Source organism: Gadus macrocephalus, chromosome 19, assembly GCF_031168955.1.
Source record: "Gadus macrocephalus chromosome 19, ASM3116895v1".
Taxonomy (NCBI): domain Eukaryota; kingdom Metazoa; phylum Chordata; class Actinopteri; order Gadiformes; family Gadidae; genus Gadus; species Gadus macrocephalus.
Genome location: NC_082400.1, coordinates 17420073 through 17437632, shown reverse-complemented (window position 1 = coordinate 17437632; position 17560 = coordinate 17420073). Strand labels below are relative to the sequence as shown.

General features: G+C 44.3%; 1 protein-coding gene across 4 annotated transcripts in view; it reads left to right on the top strand.

Moving 5' to 3' along the window:
- Positions 1-5652: 5652 nt before the first annotated feature.
- LOC132447861 (NACHT, LRR and PYD domains-containing protein 12-like) overlaps positions 5653-17560 on the top strand; it is a 37503-nt gene continuing 25595 nt past the window's right edge. The window contains exons 1-12 of one of the 4 annotated variants that reach the window (XM_060038853.1): positions 5653-5778; positions 5984-6100; positions 7336-7452; positions 8646-8762; positions 9695-9761; positions 9940-10168; positions 10723-12559; positions 13193-13366; positions 14154-14327; positions 14489-14662; positions 14833-14879; positions 15667-17240. In XM_060038853.1, the coding sequence (XP_059894836.1) occupies positions 5696-5778; positions 5984-6100; positions 7336-7452; positions 8646-8762; positions 9695-9761; positions 9940-10168; positions 10723-12559; positions 13193-13366; positions 14154-14327; positions 14489-14662; positions 14833-14879; positions 15667-16235 (3705 nt within the window). In that variant the 5' untranslated portion in view covers positions 5653-5695 and the 3' untranslated portion in view covers positions 16236-17240. Of the gene's footprint in view, positions 5779-5983; positions 6101-7335; positions 7453-8645; positions 8763-9694; positions 9762-9939; positions 10169-10722; positions 12560-13192; positions 13367-14153; positions 14328-14488; positions 14663-14832; positions 14880-15666; positions 17241-17560 lie in introns of those variants that run through there. The other 3 variants (XM_060038857.1, XM_060038856.1, XM_060038850.1) reach the window with 3 other exon arrangements.

Sequence of the window (17560 nt, the reverse complement as noted above, 5' to 3'; positions counted from 1 at the left end):
AGGGGGCCCTCACAGCCTGGAGGGGGCCCTCACAGCCTGGAGGGGGCCCTCACAGCCTGGAGGGGGCCCTCACAGCCTGGAGGGGGCCCTCACAGCCTGGAGACCTCCCTCTGTTCCCCTGGGGCCGGGGGGGCCACACTGCTACTACTACTACTACTACTACTACTACTACTACTACTACTACTACTAGTACTACTACGACACCCACACACACCCCTGACACCACCTCCCTCAGTCCCCCCCAACCCCCCCTCCACACACACACACACACACACACACACACACACACACACACACACACACACACACACACACACACACACACACACACACACACACACACTGCTCCACGCACGCCACCACTTTACCGCCCAGCTCGGGAGGAAGCTCTGACTACCGGACAGATGCACTAGCAGGGGAAGGGGAGAGGAGACGAGGAGGCGAGGAGAGCAGTCAAGGAGGGGCCGCAGGCTCCTCGGGGGGAGCAGGGGGGTCCGGGATTGGCCCGGCTGGGCCTCGTGATGCATCAGACATTGGTTCAGAGTGGAGGGTTTTGGTTGGTGTGGATGCATTTGTCTTTTTTCTCCCCCCCCCCGACTCCCCGACCTCGCCCCCCCCCCCCCACCACCCCACCCCCGGACCCCCCCCCCCCCCCCCCCCCCCCCCCCCCGGACTCCCCGCCCTCGCCCCCCCACCCCCGGACTCCCCGCCCCCCCCACCCCCGGCTCCCCGCCCTCGCCCCCCCACCCCCACTCCTCGCCCCCCCACCCCCGGCTCCCCGCCCCCCCCACCCCCACCACCTTCCTCCGTGGTATAATTGTCTTTTTCTCGGTGCACGAGAGGTGTGATAACAAACTCGGATTGAAAGTGACCTGTTTTTATTATTATTATTATTGTTGTTGTTGTTATTCTTATTCTTCTTCTTATTATCATTGATTGAGGAGAAGAGAAGAAGCTCCTCCTGGCTTGATGATCGGCTGTACGAATTTAAAAGAATCTCTACGCTTTTATCTGAATGATGTATATTTAGCTCTCTGGCCCTCGCTCATTCAAAGCCTCTGCTCCATTGCTGTTAATATTCTGAACTATTTATGTTTTTTTTTTTTGATAAAGCAGGTCTGTTTACAAAGTTTGTAGATACTTTTTTCTGTTCGTGGGCAAAAAGAGCTTCCTGGCGTACGATCGAATTAAAACTGGGAGCAGTTTAAAAAAACTAAAAGAAGAGACACAAAAGATCGAATGAGACACGTATTTCAGATACTGCTGTAATTTTCAGGTAAAAAAAGGGTGTTTCTATGGAAACCTAACTATATTTTGCCTGCACGTTTACTTGTTATATTATTTGTAGATAATATAAACTCTCTAGCCAAACAGATAAACACTAAGGCTTGTGAAACAGTGGAACAGAGGTCTGCCGCAGGGGATTTCACAGGAAAAAGGGTGTTTGTAGGACAAACCGGACTCTCTCCACTCACATTTCTATGTACAGTTTCTGAGGAGCTCCGAGTTCTATTCACTCACTCATTCATTCAGTCATTCATGGGTTTATCGATTGCATTCAGGGCTCTGGACACCTTGATGGCTCGTTTTGAAAGGGTATGTTCTTAAGAGTTTTTGAAAACTGCTGGTTGACCTACACATTGACCTTCTCTTGATTTCTTCCTCTCCTTTTTTTACATCAGTCCCTGCCAATGTACAATATTCATATTTGTTTACTCAGGCATAAGAAAGGAATTAATACAACAGCAACAAAAAAAATCGACTAAGACGGAATCTTTTAACTTAACTTTGTCTTTAGTAGCGAAATGTTGTCTCTGGTCAAATCAAATGGATTTTTTTTCCTTCATATTTCATTCAATCTTTAAGATCTCTCTTTGGAACAACTTTATGCATCCCTCTATCCCATATCTATTTTGTTGACTTTTAAAAAATAATCCCTCACCACAAAAAAATAAACAGTTTGTATCGTCCATCTTTGTCCATAAGACTCCTTCTACCACCACCATGAAAATGTTGCTGCATCTGGGTTGTTTGTAAAATATTTTTGACACCTGATGTACTGGAAACAAACAAAAAAAAAAGGATTTGACACGTCAACATAAACGACACATACACTGGTATCTGCACAGGGTACTTTATTTCATAGCGTCCCTTGGGGAACAAATTTTGATACACACCAGACAAATTGTACCTTTGTATTTTTATGACGACACAGATGCTAACCTTTCCTCCTACTCGCAGAACGCGAGACTTGACACACAAAAACGCGGGACTGAGGTGGGGGGGCTTCAGGCTCTTGAGGATTAAAACAAATGGGTGTAAATTGGTGTGATAGGAATATTCTTCTCAGGGTGCACACGTTTTGAAAGAGAACCGGCTTCTATAGAAGAGTTTGCGGTCAAAATTGTAATGCATTGTGAAACCGATTGGGGGAATTCCTTGGCCGGCACGGTGACTGCATAGCATCGCTCCTGGTATGAACCTGGAGGACGGAGGCACAAGGGAAATGTTAACCACAATAATACATAACGTTATTTTCTGGAAATGTTTTCTTTTTTTTTTGTCATGTTTTACAGATGAAATAAAGCAGCTTGATATGGCGTACAAACTGAAGGATGAGAAAAAAGCAGTATCCATACAAAGGAGTTTGTTCCGTAGCTTCTTCCTGTAACGGGAATGAATGTTTATCCATCTGTTTTCTGGATTTTTTTTTAACATTTGGAAAATAAAGTACTTCATGTCTGGTTATCTTGAGCAATTTAAATGGTTATCGTGATTGGATTTACATTTGAAACTTTGTCAAGTAATGTGTATGGTTTTTAAAAATAAAAAATGTATTTAGCCTAAATGCAGGGCCCTGCGTTTTATTCATCAGTGGCAGATTTGGCAGGAATTCGTGAAGACGACTACAATGTGTAAACAAATATTCAGACAATTACTATAGTTATCTATTATTGAATGTTAATCATTTTTAAATGGACTATAGGGTGTGTGTGTGTGTGTGTGTTTCTATTCATGACGTTATCGGTCTCTTTATGATAACATGGTATCTGTGTTCCTGTTGGTTCTGCTGTAGAGAAGCAGCTGACTCAGTGACTGAGTAGCTCTGCATGCTGGTTAAACCATCGAGTGTCTCTTGGTTTTTCTCTGAGCTTCTACACATCACAGCTCTCTGTCAATCGTTCTTATTTTAATAAAGTCATTATTGTTGGATCAGCCGCCATAGCATGTCAGTCTGGGAGGAGTATGAACTTGGAGGGGAACTGGTCCAACTGGTTGGTTCATAATTTCCTTGTTATGATTCGGACGGTTTGTTGTGGCTCACTTCATCACAGCAGGAAGACGACCAAGGTACGTAGGCCATTCTTATCTGTGATAGATCAAGAATATGAATAACTTTGATTCTAATCAATAGTTTGATTTTAAAACCGAATGGTTAAAAAAGTAGTCAATGTATGGATGCATTGCTATTTGTCAAATTTGCTATTGAACATCTTGAAGATTCCCGTTCTGTAGAATACTACCTGTTAGAATGTGGGCATATGGGGATCGAACCCAGAACCTCCCAACCTGGAGTGAGCGTCAGGTTGAGGTTATACTGACTGTTTCCTCTGATTTAGAATTTGTTCTTAATCACAAGTGTCCTGTGGTGACTTTAAAGGTACTTAAGATATAATGTACAGTTATTATATTTGTTGTGCGGAATTATGATTCCATTATTTAGACAGGAAGACGGCCATCTTGGTTAGGGAAGGTGTTTAAACGTCATCTTGTACTGGGTCTTGTTCTCTGTGGGCCTTCATCATTCTGCCGTAGTGTATAGCCTTCTCTATATCTGGGAGAAGGTTATGTGTGTGTGTGTGTGTGTGTGTGTGTGTGTGTGTGTGTGTGTGTGTTTTTCTTGGCCCTTATCTGAATACCTGCCAGTAAAGGGTGTAACACGAGGAAGGGAAAAACCAGAAGAATCCAACCCAACAAGATTCTCTTGACGACTCATTCAAGAGAACTGAATAAAGAAAATCCCCCTGCTATTATATAATCACATGCCAGTACAGCATGCTAACCCTTTCTGAGTACTCTGTACTCTGAATTCGCTGTACTCTGAATACTCTGCACTCCGAGGACTCTGCACTCTGAGTATTTTGTACCCTGAGTATTTTGTACTTTGAGGAAACTACTCAGTACTCGGCTCCTCTGAAAAGAGAAATCATCCAACTATTGTATAGATTCTTCCGATTCATACGTTCACACTGACGCAAATAAAGAGTTGATTTAAACAAGGTGGAGATGTCTTTAAAGGATGGAGGAGGATTGTGCATGGAGGAGTTCAGCAGACACAGAGCAGAGGAGGCCTTTTCTACTTGATGTGCTTCTATTCATGACGTTATCAGTCTCTTTATTGATAGCATGGTATCTGTTCTGCTGTAGAGAAGCAGCTGACTCAGTGACTGAGTGTCTCTACAGGCTGGCTGAACCATCGAGTGTCTCTTGGTTTTTCTCTGAGCTTCTGCACATCACAGCTCTCAGTCAATCGTTCTTATTTTAATCAAGTTATTATTGTTGGATCAGCCGCCTTAGCATGTTAGTCTGGGAGGAGTATGAACTTGGAGGGGAACTGGTCCAACTGGTTGGTTCATCATTTCCTTGTTATGAGTCGGACGGTTTGTTGTGGCTCACTTCATCACAGCAGGAAGATTTGTTCTTCAAAATGTCCAAAGATTCAAATAACTTTGAATCTTATCAATAGGTTGATGGTTAGCTTCCTGTAAAACCACATGGTTAAAAACTTTAGTCAATGTGTGGATGTGTGGAAGTTAATACTGACTTTTTCTTCTTGTGTGTCCTTGTGTGACCTTAAAGGTATTTAGGACAGAATGTACAGCTGTTTTATTTGTATTGAGGTATTATGATTGCATTATTGAGACAGTAAGATGGCCATCTTGGTTAGTGAAGGTGTTTGAACGTCATCTCTTACCAGGTCTTGTTCTCTGTGGGCCAGCATCACAGATCTGGTTGTGATGTCATACCCAGGCCTGCATTAACCTGCCATTGGGCCCTGGGGCTGAGAGGTGTCGTAGGCCCCCTGAGAGGGGATCTTACAATGAAGATGTGTAAATTATTTTCCGATTGGTTGGACGACTGTGGCTGTGGTGTTCACTGGGCCCAGCTACCACTAGCCCCCTTTTTTCTTGGCTCATGAAAGGCCTCTGATCTTTGTAAGCCCCAAACAAAAATCACATTGTCTTGGGCCTTCGCCGATCGGGGGGCCCATCATGAGCCAGTATAAAAAAAAAAGAAAACATTTACCGCAGCTCATGATAGGCCCCCTGATCGTCGTAGGCCCTGGGGCTTCAGCCCAGGTAAGCCTGTGCATTAATACCCCATGAGGAAGTCCATATATGGTCCTGCCTTCAGAGTGGTTTAACCAGCACAGAGAGCAGTTGGTATGATATCCACACGGGGAACTTGATCTTATCAGACACATCTGAAGACCGTTGAGACCTTCTGTGTGGAATGATGAATAGTTATTAAATAGTTTATTAGAAACGTCTGGGCAGCATCTCCACATCTCTCCCCTCGTTGAGGACGAGAGGGTCTTCGTCTTGGAAAGACCAGCCTGCCTCATCTAAAAGCAGAGAATAAGGACTGAGTGGCCGTAGGAACCTTATGGAGCTGTGTTTGTCTCCAGTCTACTATGGATGAGGAGAGAGAGGAGGGGGGTCCTACCTCTAAGACCACTCTGTCTGGGGAACATGGTCACCATAGGAGAGCTAAGAGGTAAGAAGAGGATCTCACTTACTCTGGCTGTTGTCCATCTCAGAGCTCAACAGCGATACATCATGACTCCATCATTAGTCTGAGTAACAGCTGTGTGTGTGTGTGTGTGTGTGTGTGTGTGTGTGTGTGTGTGTGTGTGTGTGTGTGTGTGTGTGTGTGTGTGTGTGTGTGTGTGTGTGTGTGTGTGTGTGTGTGTGTGCTGAAGCCCACAGCAGCAGCAGAGAGCAGACTCCCCTGGACCCAGCTGTGTCTCCATGAAGAGTGACTGGTCTATGGCACAACCTGTTAGGTTTGAAGATGGAAACCAGTCTATTGGGAAGAGGTGAGTGTTTAGAGAGTGACCGGTCAGAGACATGGAGGGGGGCTTCTTCAGCGGTGGACGGTCGTGGGGGCGGGGGTGGGAGATGTTATGGTAAAGGTATGGTAAAAGGCTGTGATTGGCCTCGTCACACTGCAAGCAAGAGTTGCCAAATTGTTTTACTCAAAGGTGACTCCGATCTGATTTCATTCAGAACAGTGTAACAGCACAAATCACACAGAATCAGGTCTGTTCAATTCTGGTGGGGCCACTTTAATACCTGGTCCTGAATCAGATACAGGAGGGGTTTCTCTCAATGCGACCTCAGGTTGAGCAGTCGTATCGTAATGTGACTTTGACGTCACTCTAGTTCCACATTCGTCATATCGACCACATTTAAAACACAACATGAACAGCTAAACCAGAAGACCATGAAGGAAAATAAATCTGAACTGAGCATTAAGGCATCAGCTCCCCAATATGAACAGATTTCTGTCTTTGTTCTTTACTGTGTTTGGTCGGCTTAGCTCAGGAGGTAGAGCAGTTGTATTGTAACCGCAAGGTTGCTAGTTCGATCCCCAGCTCCTCCAAGCTGAGTGTTGATGTGTCCCTGAGCGAGACACTTAACCCTAACTGCTCCTGAAGAGCTGGCGGTCTCCTTGCATGGTTGACTCTGCCGTCGGAGTGTCAATGTGTGTATTAACCGATGTAAGTCACTTTGGATAAAAACGTCTGCTTAATGCCCTGATTGTAAATAGTAAATGGGTCTAAAAGAAAGATTGTCACTAAAACATTGACTTCCATTTGGTCATTGTCTGTTCTTGATATAAGAGATGGAAAGGATAACATGATTAAAATAAGACTCTGACTTTGACAGAGCAGTTTGGCACGTCAGTGTTGATCAAACAGATTTATAATTCTGTGATTGTAGTTTTGAGGTCTCAGAGCCAGTAATAACATCTCTGTAACAAGTTATAAGATCTTATCAAGATAATTAAGGACTTAAAAGCTTGAAACAAGTGAAATGCTCTCACCTAAAAACTGCCTTGTAAGAAGAATTATCTTGTCAGCATAAAAACTGCCGGGTAAAAGATGTGTGTGTGTGTGTGTGTGTGTGTGTGTGTGTGTGTGTGTGTGTGTGTGTGTGTGTGTGTGTGTGTGTGTGTGTGTGTGTGTGTGTGTGTGTGTGTGTGTGTGTGTGTGTGTGTGTGTGTGTGTGTGTGTGTGTGTGTGTGTGTGTGTGTGTGTGTGTGCTGAAGCCCACAGCAGCAGCAGAGAGCAGACTCCCCTGGACCCAGCTGTGTCTCCATGAAGAGTGACTGGTCTATGGCACAACCTGTTAGGTTTGAAGATGGAAACCAGTCTATTGGGAAGAGGTGAGTGTTTAGAGAGTGACCGGTCAGAGACATGGAGGGGGGCTTCTTCAGCGGTGGACGGTCGTGGGGGCGGGGGTGGGAGATGTTATGGTAAAGGTATGGTAAAAGGCTGTGATTGGCCTCGTCACACTGCAAGCAAGAGTTGCCAAATTGTTTTACTCAAAGGTGACTCCGATCTGATTTCATTCAGAACAGTGTAACAGCACAAATCACACAGAATCAGGTCTGTTCAATTCTGGTGGGGCCACTTTAATACCTGGTCCTGAATCAGATACAGGAGGGGTTTCTCTCAATGCGACCTCAGGTTGAGCAGTCGTATCGTAATGTGACTTTGACGTCACTCTAGTTCCACATTCGTCATATCGACCACATTTAAAACACAACATGAACAGCTAAACCAGAAGACCATGAAGGAAAATAAATCTGAACTGAGCATTAAGGCATCAGCTCCCCAATATGAACAGATTTCTGTCTTTGTTCTTTACTGTGTTTGGTCGGCTTAGCTCAGGAGGTAGAGCAGTTGTATTGTAACCGCAAGGTTGCTAGTTCGATCCCCAGCTCCTCCAAGCTGAGTGTTGATGTGTCCCTGAGCGAGACACTTAACCCTAACTGCTCCTGAAGAGCTGGCGGTCTCCTTGCATGGTTGACTCTGCCGTCGGAGTGTCAATGTGTGTATTAACCGATGTAAGTCACTTTGGATAAAAACGTCTGCTTAATGCCCTGATTGTAAATAGTAAATGGGTCTAAAAGAAAGATTGTCACTAAAACATTGACTTCCATTTGGTCATTGTCTGTTCTTGATATAAGAGATGGAAAGGATAACATGATTAAAATAAGACTCTGACTTTGACAGAGCAGTTTGGCACGTCAGTGTTGATCAAACAGATTTATAATTCTGTGATTGTAGTTTTGAGGTCTCAGAGCCAGTAATAACATCTCTGTAACAAGTTATAAGATCTTATCAAGATAATTAAGGACTTAAAAGCTTGAAACAAGTGAAATGCTCTCACCTAAAAACTGCCTTGTAAGAAGAATTATCTTGTCAGCATAAAAACTGCCGGGTAAAAGATGTGTGTGTGTGTGTGTGTGTGTGTGTGTGTGTGTGTGTGTGTGTGTGTGTGTGTGTGTGTGTGTGTGTGTGTGTGTGTGTGTGTGTGTGTGTGTGTGTGTGTGTGTGTGTGTGTGTGCTGAAGCCCACAGCAGCAGCAGAGAGCAGACTCCCCTGGACCCAGCTGTGTCTCCCTGAAGAGTGACTGGTCTATGGCACAACCTGTTAGGTTTGAAGATGGAAACCAGTCTATTGGGAAGAGGTGAGTGTTTAGAGAGTGACCGGTCAGAAACATGGAGGGGGGCTTCTTCAGCGCTGGACGGTCGGGGGGGCGGGGGTGGGAGATGTTATGGTAAAGGTATGGTAAAAGGCTGTGATTGGTCTCGTCACACTGCAAGCAAGAGTTGCCAAATTGTTTTACTCAAAGGTGACTCCGATCTGATTTCATTCAGAACAGTGTAACAGCACAAATCACACAGAATCAGGTCTGTTCAATTCTGGTGGGGCCACTTTAATACCTGGTCCTGAATCAGATACAGGAGGGGTTTCTCTCAATGCGACCTCAGGTTGAGCTGTCGTATCGTAATGTGACTTTGACGTCACTCTAGTTCCACATTCGTCATATCGACCACATTTAAAACACAACATGAACAGCTAAACCAGAAGACCATGAAGGAAAATAAATCTGAACTGAGCATTAAGGCATCAGCTCCCCAATATGAACAGGGTTCTGTCTTTGTTCTCGACTGTGTTTGGTCTAAACAAAGATTTTCACTGAAACATTGACTTCCATTTGGTCATTGTCTTTTCTTAATATGAGAGATGGAAAGGATAACATGATTAAAATAAGACTCTGACTTTGACAGAGCAGTTTGGTACAGCTGTGTTGATCAAACAGATTTATAATTCTGTGATTGTAGTTTCGAGGTCTCAGAGCCAGTAATAACATCTCTGTAACAAGTTATAAGATCTTATCAAGATAATTATGGACTTAAAAGCTTGAAACAAGTGAAATGCTCTCACCTAAAAACTGCCTTGTAAGAAGAATTATCTTGTCAGCATGAAAACTGCTGTGTGAGTAAAAGCTAAGTGTGTGTGTGTGTGTGTGTGTGTGTGTGTGTGTGTGTGTGTGTGTGTGTGTGTGTGTGTGTGTGTGTGTGTGTGTGTGTGTGTGTGTGTGTGTGTTCTCCACAGACCCCAGGAGAGGTCAAAGGTAACCAGTGCTCAGTCTGTACAGCAGCATCAAACAGAGCTGATCAAGGTGTGTAAATGTCCACCGAGACATTTGTCTTCAGCTCTTCATTAGAAAGCATCTCTTGTGGTGCTAATAGTCTCCAGGCTTCCCTCTTTAGACCAGTGGACGTGAATCCAGAACAGATGCTCCAGATGGCCTCATTGAGTTCAGAGTAAAGTTCTCCTTGATGTTTGTTCTGTTCCAGAGGGCTGAGAAGAACGCACACACTTTTCTAGACAAGGAGCTGAAGAAGCTCTGGAGGGTTCACTTCCCAGATTACCCACAATGCTCAGAGAGTCCGAGGGAGGAGGAGGAGGAGCTAGATGGTAAGAAGGAGGAGCAGAGGAGGCGCGCCATAGAGGGAGTGGTGGATATCACAAAGCTCTGCCTGATGGAGATGAACCATGAAGAACTGGCCGACACACTGTGGGCCGGTAAGAAACTCTTATTCTGAAGACAGAGGAGACTCTTATCTTTAAAATAGAGAATATTTTAATTTTGAAGAGCAGTATCAGATTCTTATTTGTTCTGTTCAGACTAAATGACATAATGTGAGACTTCTACATTTCTAATATATTCTTTAATGCGGCGATATCTTTCATCTTGGGGGTTAAATGGTTTGATCCAGATATGTATTGTTATTGTGAGTCCATCAGGTTAAAGAATGTTAAACATTATACTGCAGATCAATAGAAGATTAACTCAGTAGAAGAGATGCAACACTATCTTTTTATATCAGCATAGAAAGTCACTTTCTACTTATTCACTATTATTAGACCAATCATATTGCTGTGAAAATAACAAAATAATAACATTTTGAATCTGTAACATCCAGTCCTTGTCACAACCAGCTTCTCCGACTACAAGTAATGAAGCCACTAAACATCATGAAGTTGATCATAAGATAATTCCCTAACAGGAAATATTGACATGTTTCCATTGATTTCATCATCCACTAACTGATGTCTTCTGTTGTTTTGTCGTTTAGGATCTGCTGCTGTCGAGTGCCAACATAAAATCAAGTCTAATTTGAAGTTGAAGCTCAGGTGTGTGGTTGAGGGAATTGCTAAAGCAGGACAGCGAACAGGGCTGAATGACTTCTACACAGAGCTCCTCATCACAGAGAGAGGCAGCGGAGAGGTCAACCAGGAACATGAGGTCAGACTGATTGAAACAGCCTCCAGGAAACCAGCTGAGGAAAAACCAATCAGATGTGAGGACATCTTTAAACCCTTACCTGGACAAGATCAACCAATCAGGACAATAATGACAACTGGAATGGCCGGCATTGGTAAAACCGTCTTAACACACAAGTTCACTATGGACTGGGCAGAAGGCGAAACCAACCAGGACATACACTTCACATTTCTCCTCACTTTCAGAGAGCTGAATTTACTGAAAGGGAAAGAGTTTAGCTTGGTGGAACTTCTTCATCACTTCTTTATTGAGACCCAAGAAGCAGGAATCTGCAGATACAACCGGTTCCAAGTTGTCTTCATCTTGGATGGACTGGATGAGTGTCGACTTCCTCTGGACTTCCAGAGAAACCCGATCTGGACTGATGTCACAAAGTCCACCTCGGTGGACGTGCTGCTGACAAACCTAATCAGGGGCGTCCTGCTTCCCTCCGCTCGCATCTGGATAACCACACGCCCTGCGGCAGCCAATCAGATCCCTGCTGAGTGTGTTGACATGGTGACAGAGGTGAGAGGGTTCACCGACCCACAGAAGGAGGAGTACTTCAGGAAGAGATTCAAAGACGAGAAGCTGGCCAGCACAATCATCTCCCACGTCAAGAAATCACGAAGCCTCCATATCATGTGTCACATCCCAGTCTTCTGTTGGATCACTGCTACAGTTCTGGAGGACCTCTTCAAAACATCCAAGAGCGGTAAAGAGATGCCCAAGACTGTGACTCAGATGTACAGCCACTTCCTGAGGGTTCAGTCCATACAGGGGGACAGGAAGTATCATGGGAGAGCTGAAACAGATCCAGACTGGAGTTCAGAGAGCAGGGAGATCATTGTTTCTCTGGGAAAACTTGCTTTTAACCAGCTGACGAAAGGCAACCTGATCTTCTACGAGGCAGACCTGGCAGAGTGTGGCATCGATATCAGAGCAGCCTCAGTGTACTCAGGAGTGTTCACCCAGATTTTTAAAGAGGAATGTGGGCTGTACCAGGATAAGGTGTTCTGCTTTGTCCATCTGAGCATCCAGGAGTTTTTGGCTGCCCTGTATGTCTCTCTGTCCTTCATCGACACTGGGGTTGATCTGCTCTCAGAAGAACCACCAACCTCTGGTGAAGATAAACTCCTCTTCCTCTACAAGAGTGCTGTGGACAATGCCTTACAGAGTGAGAATGGACACCTGGACTTGTTCCTCCGCTTCCTTCTGGGCCTCTCTATGGAGACCAATTGGGATCTCCTACGAGGTCTGCTGGGGAAAAAAGATAGTAGATCACTGATCACTCAGATTAAACACAATCAGCTGAGACAGACAGGAAGGGGCTCACAGACCAATCAGAAAACAGTGCTTTACATCAAGGAGAAGATAGTTGGAGAAATCTCTACAGAGCGAAGCATCAACCTGTTCCACTGTCTGAATGAGCTGAACGACTGTTCTCTAGTGGAGGAGATCCAACGGTTCCTGACATCAGGAAGTCTCTCCGGAGAATCTCTCTCCCCTGCTCAGTGGTCAGCTCTGGTCTTCATCTTACTGTCATCACAAGAGGAGCTGCTGGACGTGTTTGACCTGAATAAATACTGTGCTTCAGAGGAGGGTCTTCTGAGGCTGCTGCCAGTGGTCAAAGCCTCCAAAACATCTCTGTAGGTTCATTAATAACATGTATCACAATACACACAACACAATATACCTGATAGTAGAATATAAAACGTTATGATAGCATAGAAAACATATTTCGAGGTTATTTTATAACATGTATCTCAATATACACAACGTTATATTGTGTAACCAGGTTGAAAAGTCAAACTCAAAAGCTCTATTCATTATGAAATAATGAAAGAAAGATTTTTTTTTTTAAATAATAATAGTTAAATCCAGCTGTATTTAAATATGTAGCTATATGTATAAATAAGAGGAGGGGGCTCAGCCTTCTTAGGGGGAGCTTAAGCCCCCGCTAGCCCCCCCTCCCCTTTTGTCACCGCTGGTTGTAACCCTAATATACAAAACATGTCTGTAGATGTACTATAACATGTATTACAATACAATACATGAAATACATAGAAACAAAACAGGTCTCAAACACTACAAAAAACTCAAATATTGAATAAAAATAGTATATATACTATTAGTATAGTATACTAATAGTATATATTAGTTAAATTAATAAAACATCTCTAATAAAAGACTTCAACATACTTCCTTCAATATGTTAAAAGTAAAAGATGTAAGTTACTTTAATCACATTGCCTAAAATGTTCTGTTTATTGTGTGTATAGGCTGAATGGCTGTCACCTGTCAGAGAGATGCTGTGAAGCTCTGGCCTCAGTTCTCAGCTCAGACTCCTCTAGTCTGAGAGAGCTGGACCTGAGTAACAATGATCTGCAGGATTCAGGAGTGAAGCTGCTCTCTGCTGGACTGGGGAGTCCACACTGTACACTGGAAAGTCTCAGGTCAGTTTTACTCAATGGTCAATTACACCACAAGTTCCACATCAGAGGAAGTTAACAGGTATAATATGTCCTCTCAGGGCTCAAGACACATTTTCTACTGGTGCACCTAATTTTCTCATTTGGTGGCACCCTAACAAATGTGTTCGCACCCCTTTGTGAAACGTGAAAATGTCCTTGATCACGTACCATCAATCTGTGTCCATTCGTGTGAACAGATTCACTCGCTTTAAATCACTTGTCAATGCTTTGAATGCATAGGGGGTCGTTTTCTGTTTTTACCGCCAGCGCCTCGACATCTCTTTCCTCACCAATCAACTCTTCATCCTCCTCAATCAAATACCTACTTATAATAACTGGCTGCTGATTGGATAATATACTCCAATTAGGTTTTATTTTCTTCACTGGGTCGTCCAGAATAGTGCAGTTCTTCACAGGCTGTTGAATAGCTGTTGAATGCTGCGGCGACATTTCAATGAAACTTTGCACAAAGTTAAAACCACTGTTTTAGTTTCTGATCAAAGCAGAGTGTCTCCATAGGAACTTAAGTGGGTCGTGCTTCCCAATAGAGCGATTACACCCGCGCCGCAATACAGCCGCGCTTTAATTCATGTGTGTGTATATTATGCTTTATGCTTTTTGAAGCATAATGATATGTTTTGTTTATGAACTATGTGAAATCTAACTCTTAATATATAAAGATCCATTAACTTCGTAAAATGACTTCGGTATTAATCATCCAAAAACATTAATCACAGTTTCTAACATGTTCTGTTTATTGTGTGTACAGGCTGAATGGCTGTCATCTGTCAGAGAGATGCTGTGAAGCTCTGGCCTCAGTTCTCAGCTCCAACTCCTCTAGTCTGAGAGAGCTGGACCTGAGTAACAATGATCTGCAGGATTCAGGAGTGAAGCTGCTCTCTGTTGGACTGGGGAGTCCACAGTGTACACTGGAAACTCTCAGGTCAGTTTTACTCAACAGTTACACCACAAATTCCACATCAGAGGACATCCAACAGATTTACCTCTAGAAACGTAATAATTCTCTTGTGTGTGTTTGTGTGTGTGTGTGTGTGTGTGTGTGTGTGTGTGTGTGTGTGTGTGTGTGTGTGTGTGTGTGTGTAGCTTGTCTGGCTGCCTGGTCACACAGGAAGGCTGTGCTTCTCTGGCCTCAGCTCTGAGCTCCAACCCCTCCCATCTGAGAGAGCTGGACCTGAGCTACAATCACCCAGGAGACTCAGGAGCTGCGCTGCTCTCTGCTGGACTGGAGGATCCACGCTGGAGACTGGACACTCTCAGGTATGGAGAGGACAGCTCACCACTCAGGGATTAAGTCTCCTATTTAAGCCGCTGCTAGATGAAGTGGTTTGAAAAGGCTGCTGTAACTCATGTTGTGTAGAACGTGATGAGACGGCAGATGATGAAGGTCAATATTTCAACATGCTGCTCTCACTTTGATTCCCCCCCAGTGTGGAGCACGGTGGAGTGGGGAGGCTGAAACCAGCTCTAAAGAAATGTAAGTGTCTGTTTGATTCATCACAACACACACTCACTATTGAGATGGAAAGTCCATCCACACAGCAGGAGGTGACGTCCGGTCATTCCCATGTGGACTTTTGTGTATACGTGTGTATAGCTATGTTTCCCTGTGTTATGTATGTCTAGTTTGTTTGTGTCGGTGTGTGTACGTATGTGTACATGTCTATGTATAGTATGTATGAACCAGGTCTATGGTATCAACAGTTAGTTTCCAGCCTGTATGTGAGCTCAGCTGGTTCAGTCTGTGGTATACACAGGCGGATTACAATGGATGTGTATTGGAACCTTTCAAAGTCTAATATCTTGAAAACAATGTAGACTATAGGTTAGATATTCGAGAGGAGCAATAAGCTCACCATGTTGTGATACGTTTTGGTGTATAATGTTTGCATGTTTTGTAAATATTGAGTAGATTTAGGTCATACATTTTCTAGGCTTCAATGTTTGAATGGGACACACACATGGGATTTACATTTAAGTTTAACTTAAATGATCGTATAAACAATGTTCACAACTATTTCTAAAGCTATAGCACACTAGTCCACTATAGAAGCTCTGACATGATTTAGTCTTTCTATGTTAGTTGATGTTTGTAGAGTAGATGAACGTGAAGAAGAAGAAGAATGCCAGAGTAACAGTATTGTTAGGATGATGAGGATGATGAGGATGATGATGATGATGATGATGATGATGATGATGATGATGATGATGATGATGATGACCAAGAATGGTTCAGCAGCCCTTCATGTCTTGTTCCCCTTCAGATGCCTGTGAACTCACACTGGACCCAGAGACAGCCTTCGGATACCACTCTCTGTCTGAGGACAACAGGAAGGTGACGATGGTTAAATTGGACCGGTCGTATCCGGACCACCCAGAGAGATTTTACCCCTGTTCCCAGGTGTTGGGTAGAGAGGCTCTGACTGGCCGCTGTTACTGGGAGGTAGAGAGGGAAGGACCTGTTGTTATAGGAGTGACATACAGAGGAATCACAAGGAGAGGAGAGGGTGTTGACTCGCTTGGAATGAACAACAAGTCCTGGAGTCTTGAGTGTTCTGATGATCGTTACTCTGCCTGGTACAACGGTATACAGACAGCCCTCCCTCCCCCCCCCGCTGGCTCCACCAGAGTAGGAGTGTATCTGGACCGGCCTGCTGGCTCTCTGTCCTTCTACAGAGTGTCCCCAGGTGGAGGAGGGTCCTCAGACACACTGACACACCTCCACACCTTCTGGTCCTCCTTCACCCAGGAGGACCTCCTCCCGGGGGTTGGGTTAGGGTGGAAGGGTGACTCAGCGTCTCTGTGTAACCCGGCGTTTACACCAAAATATTGAAAAAGACGCCGCGCAGCACGATCCCATTCAGAGTGAATGTAGAGACGCGTAGCGGGTTTGCTGCCGGACCACTTGCTGCCGAGAAAACCGGCAGCAAGATTTGATTTTCGGGCGTGCTGCGCTGCAGGCGCGTTCACGTATTTTGCGGCGCGACAAATGCTGCTCGAGTTGAAATATTTCAACTTTTCGGCAGCAAACGCGTGATGACAGCCAATCAGCGTTCAACAGCGTTGCCAAAGCTGTGTTTTGCGTCCCCTTCAAAGCTGCATCCATATATGCATGGCATGCCGAGCAGGCGATTTGTTACGATGGACCATTGGTAACAGTAGGTAACGTGTACGTGGGTGAATAATTTAACTGTTTTGCACCACCTTACTATCTCTCTTTTAAACCAATCCTTGCAGACATTTGGAAATAAACATGTCCTCTGCCGTTGTCCCAGGTCCATTGTGACAACATTGGGCAATGTTGCCGTGTCATGTTTTTGCTGGTTTTGTTTGGGTTGGGTATTGTGTATCATTGTGTGTGTGTGTGTGTGTGTGTGTGTGTGTGTGTGTGTGTGTGTGTGTGTGTGTGTGTGTGTGTGTGTGTGTGTGTGTGTGTGTGTGTGTGTGTGTGTGTGTGTGTGTGTGACTGAGCTGAGCCAAATGCCTGGCCAGGGGAGGAGAAGCTTTTGAGGCGCAGCAAAACTTTTGCTGCGCCGCAAAACATCGTGGACAACGCGTACGCACGGGCAGCAAATGCATATTTTGGTGTAAAACGCAGGGTAAGTTATAGTCTCTCGCTCTCTCTCTCTCTCCGAGTCTGAGGACACACATGAATACAAACGCGCATTTATAAACACACATGCACACGCATATAGTAACACAAACGCACATTTTTGAATACACACACAAGCACATATATTACCAAACACAAACGCATATATTACACACACATGCGCAGACGCATGCAAACACACATGCACGCTCACACACATGCATATATAAACACAAACACACACATGCTATATGAATACACATATGTACAGACACACACACATATTAAGACACACAAACTCAACACACACTTATAAACACACGCTCGCACGCACGCACACACACACATAGATACACATGCGTGCGCTGCGCGCACACACAAAACGTATACGAACACACACGTCACGTATATATGAACTCACGCATATATGAACACATGCACATATGAACACACGCACGCACGCTCACACACACACACACACACACACACACATACATAAATTGTACACACATGCATAAGTAAATGCACACACACACACATACATAAACACTCAAATATACACACAC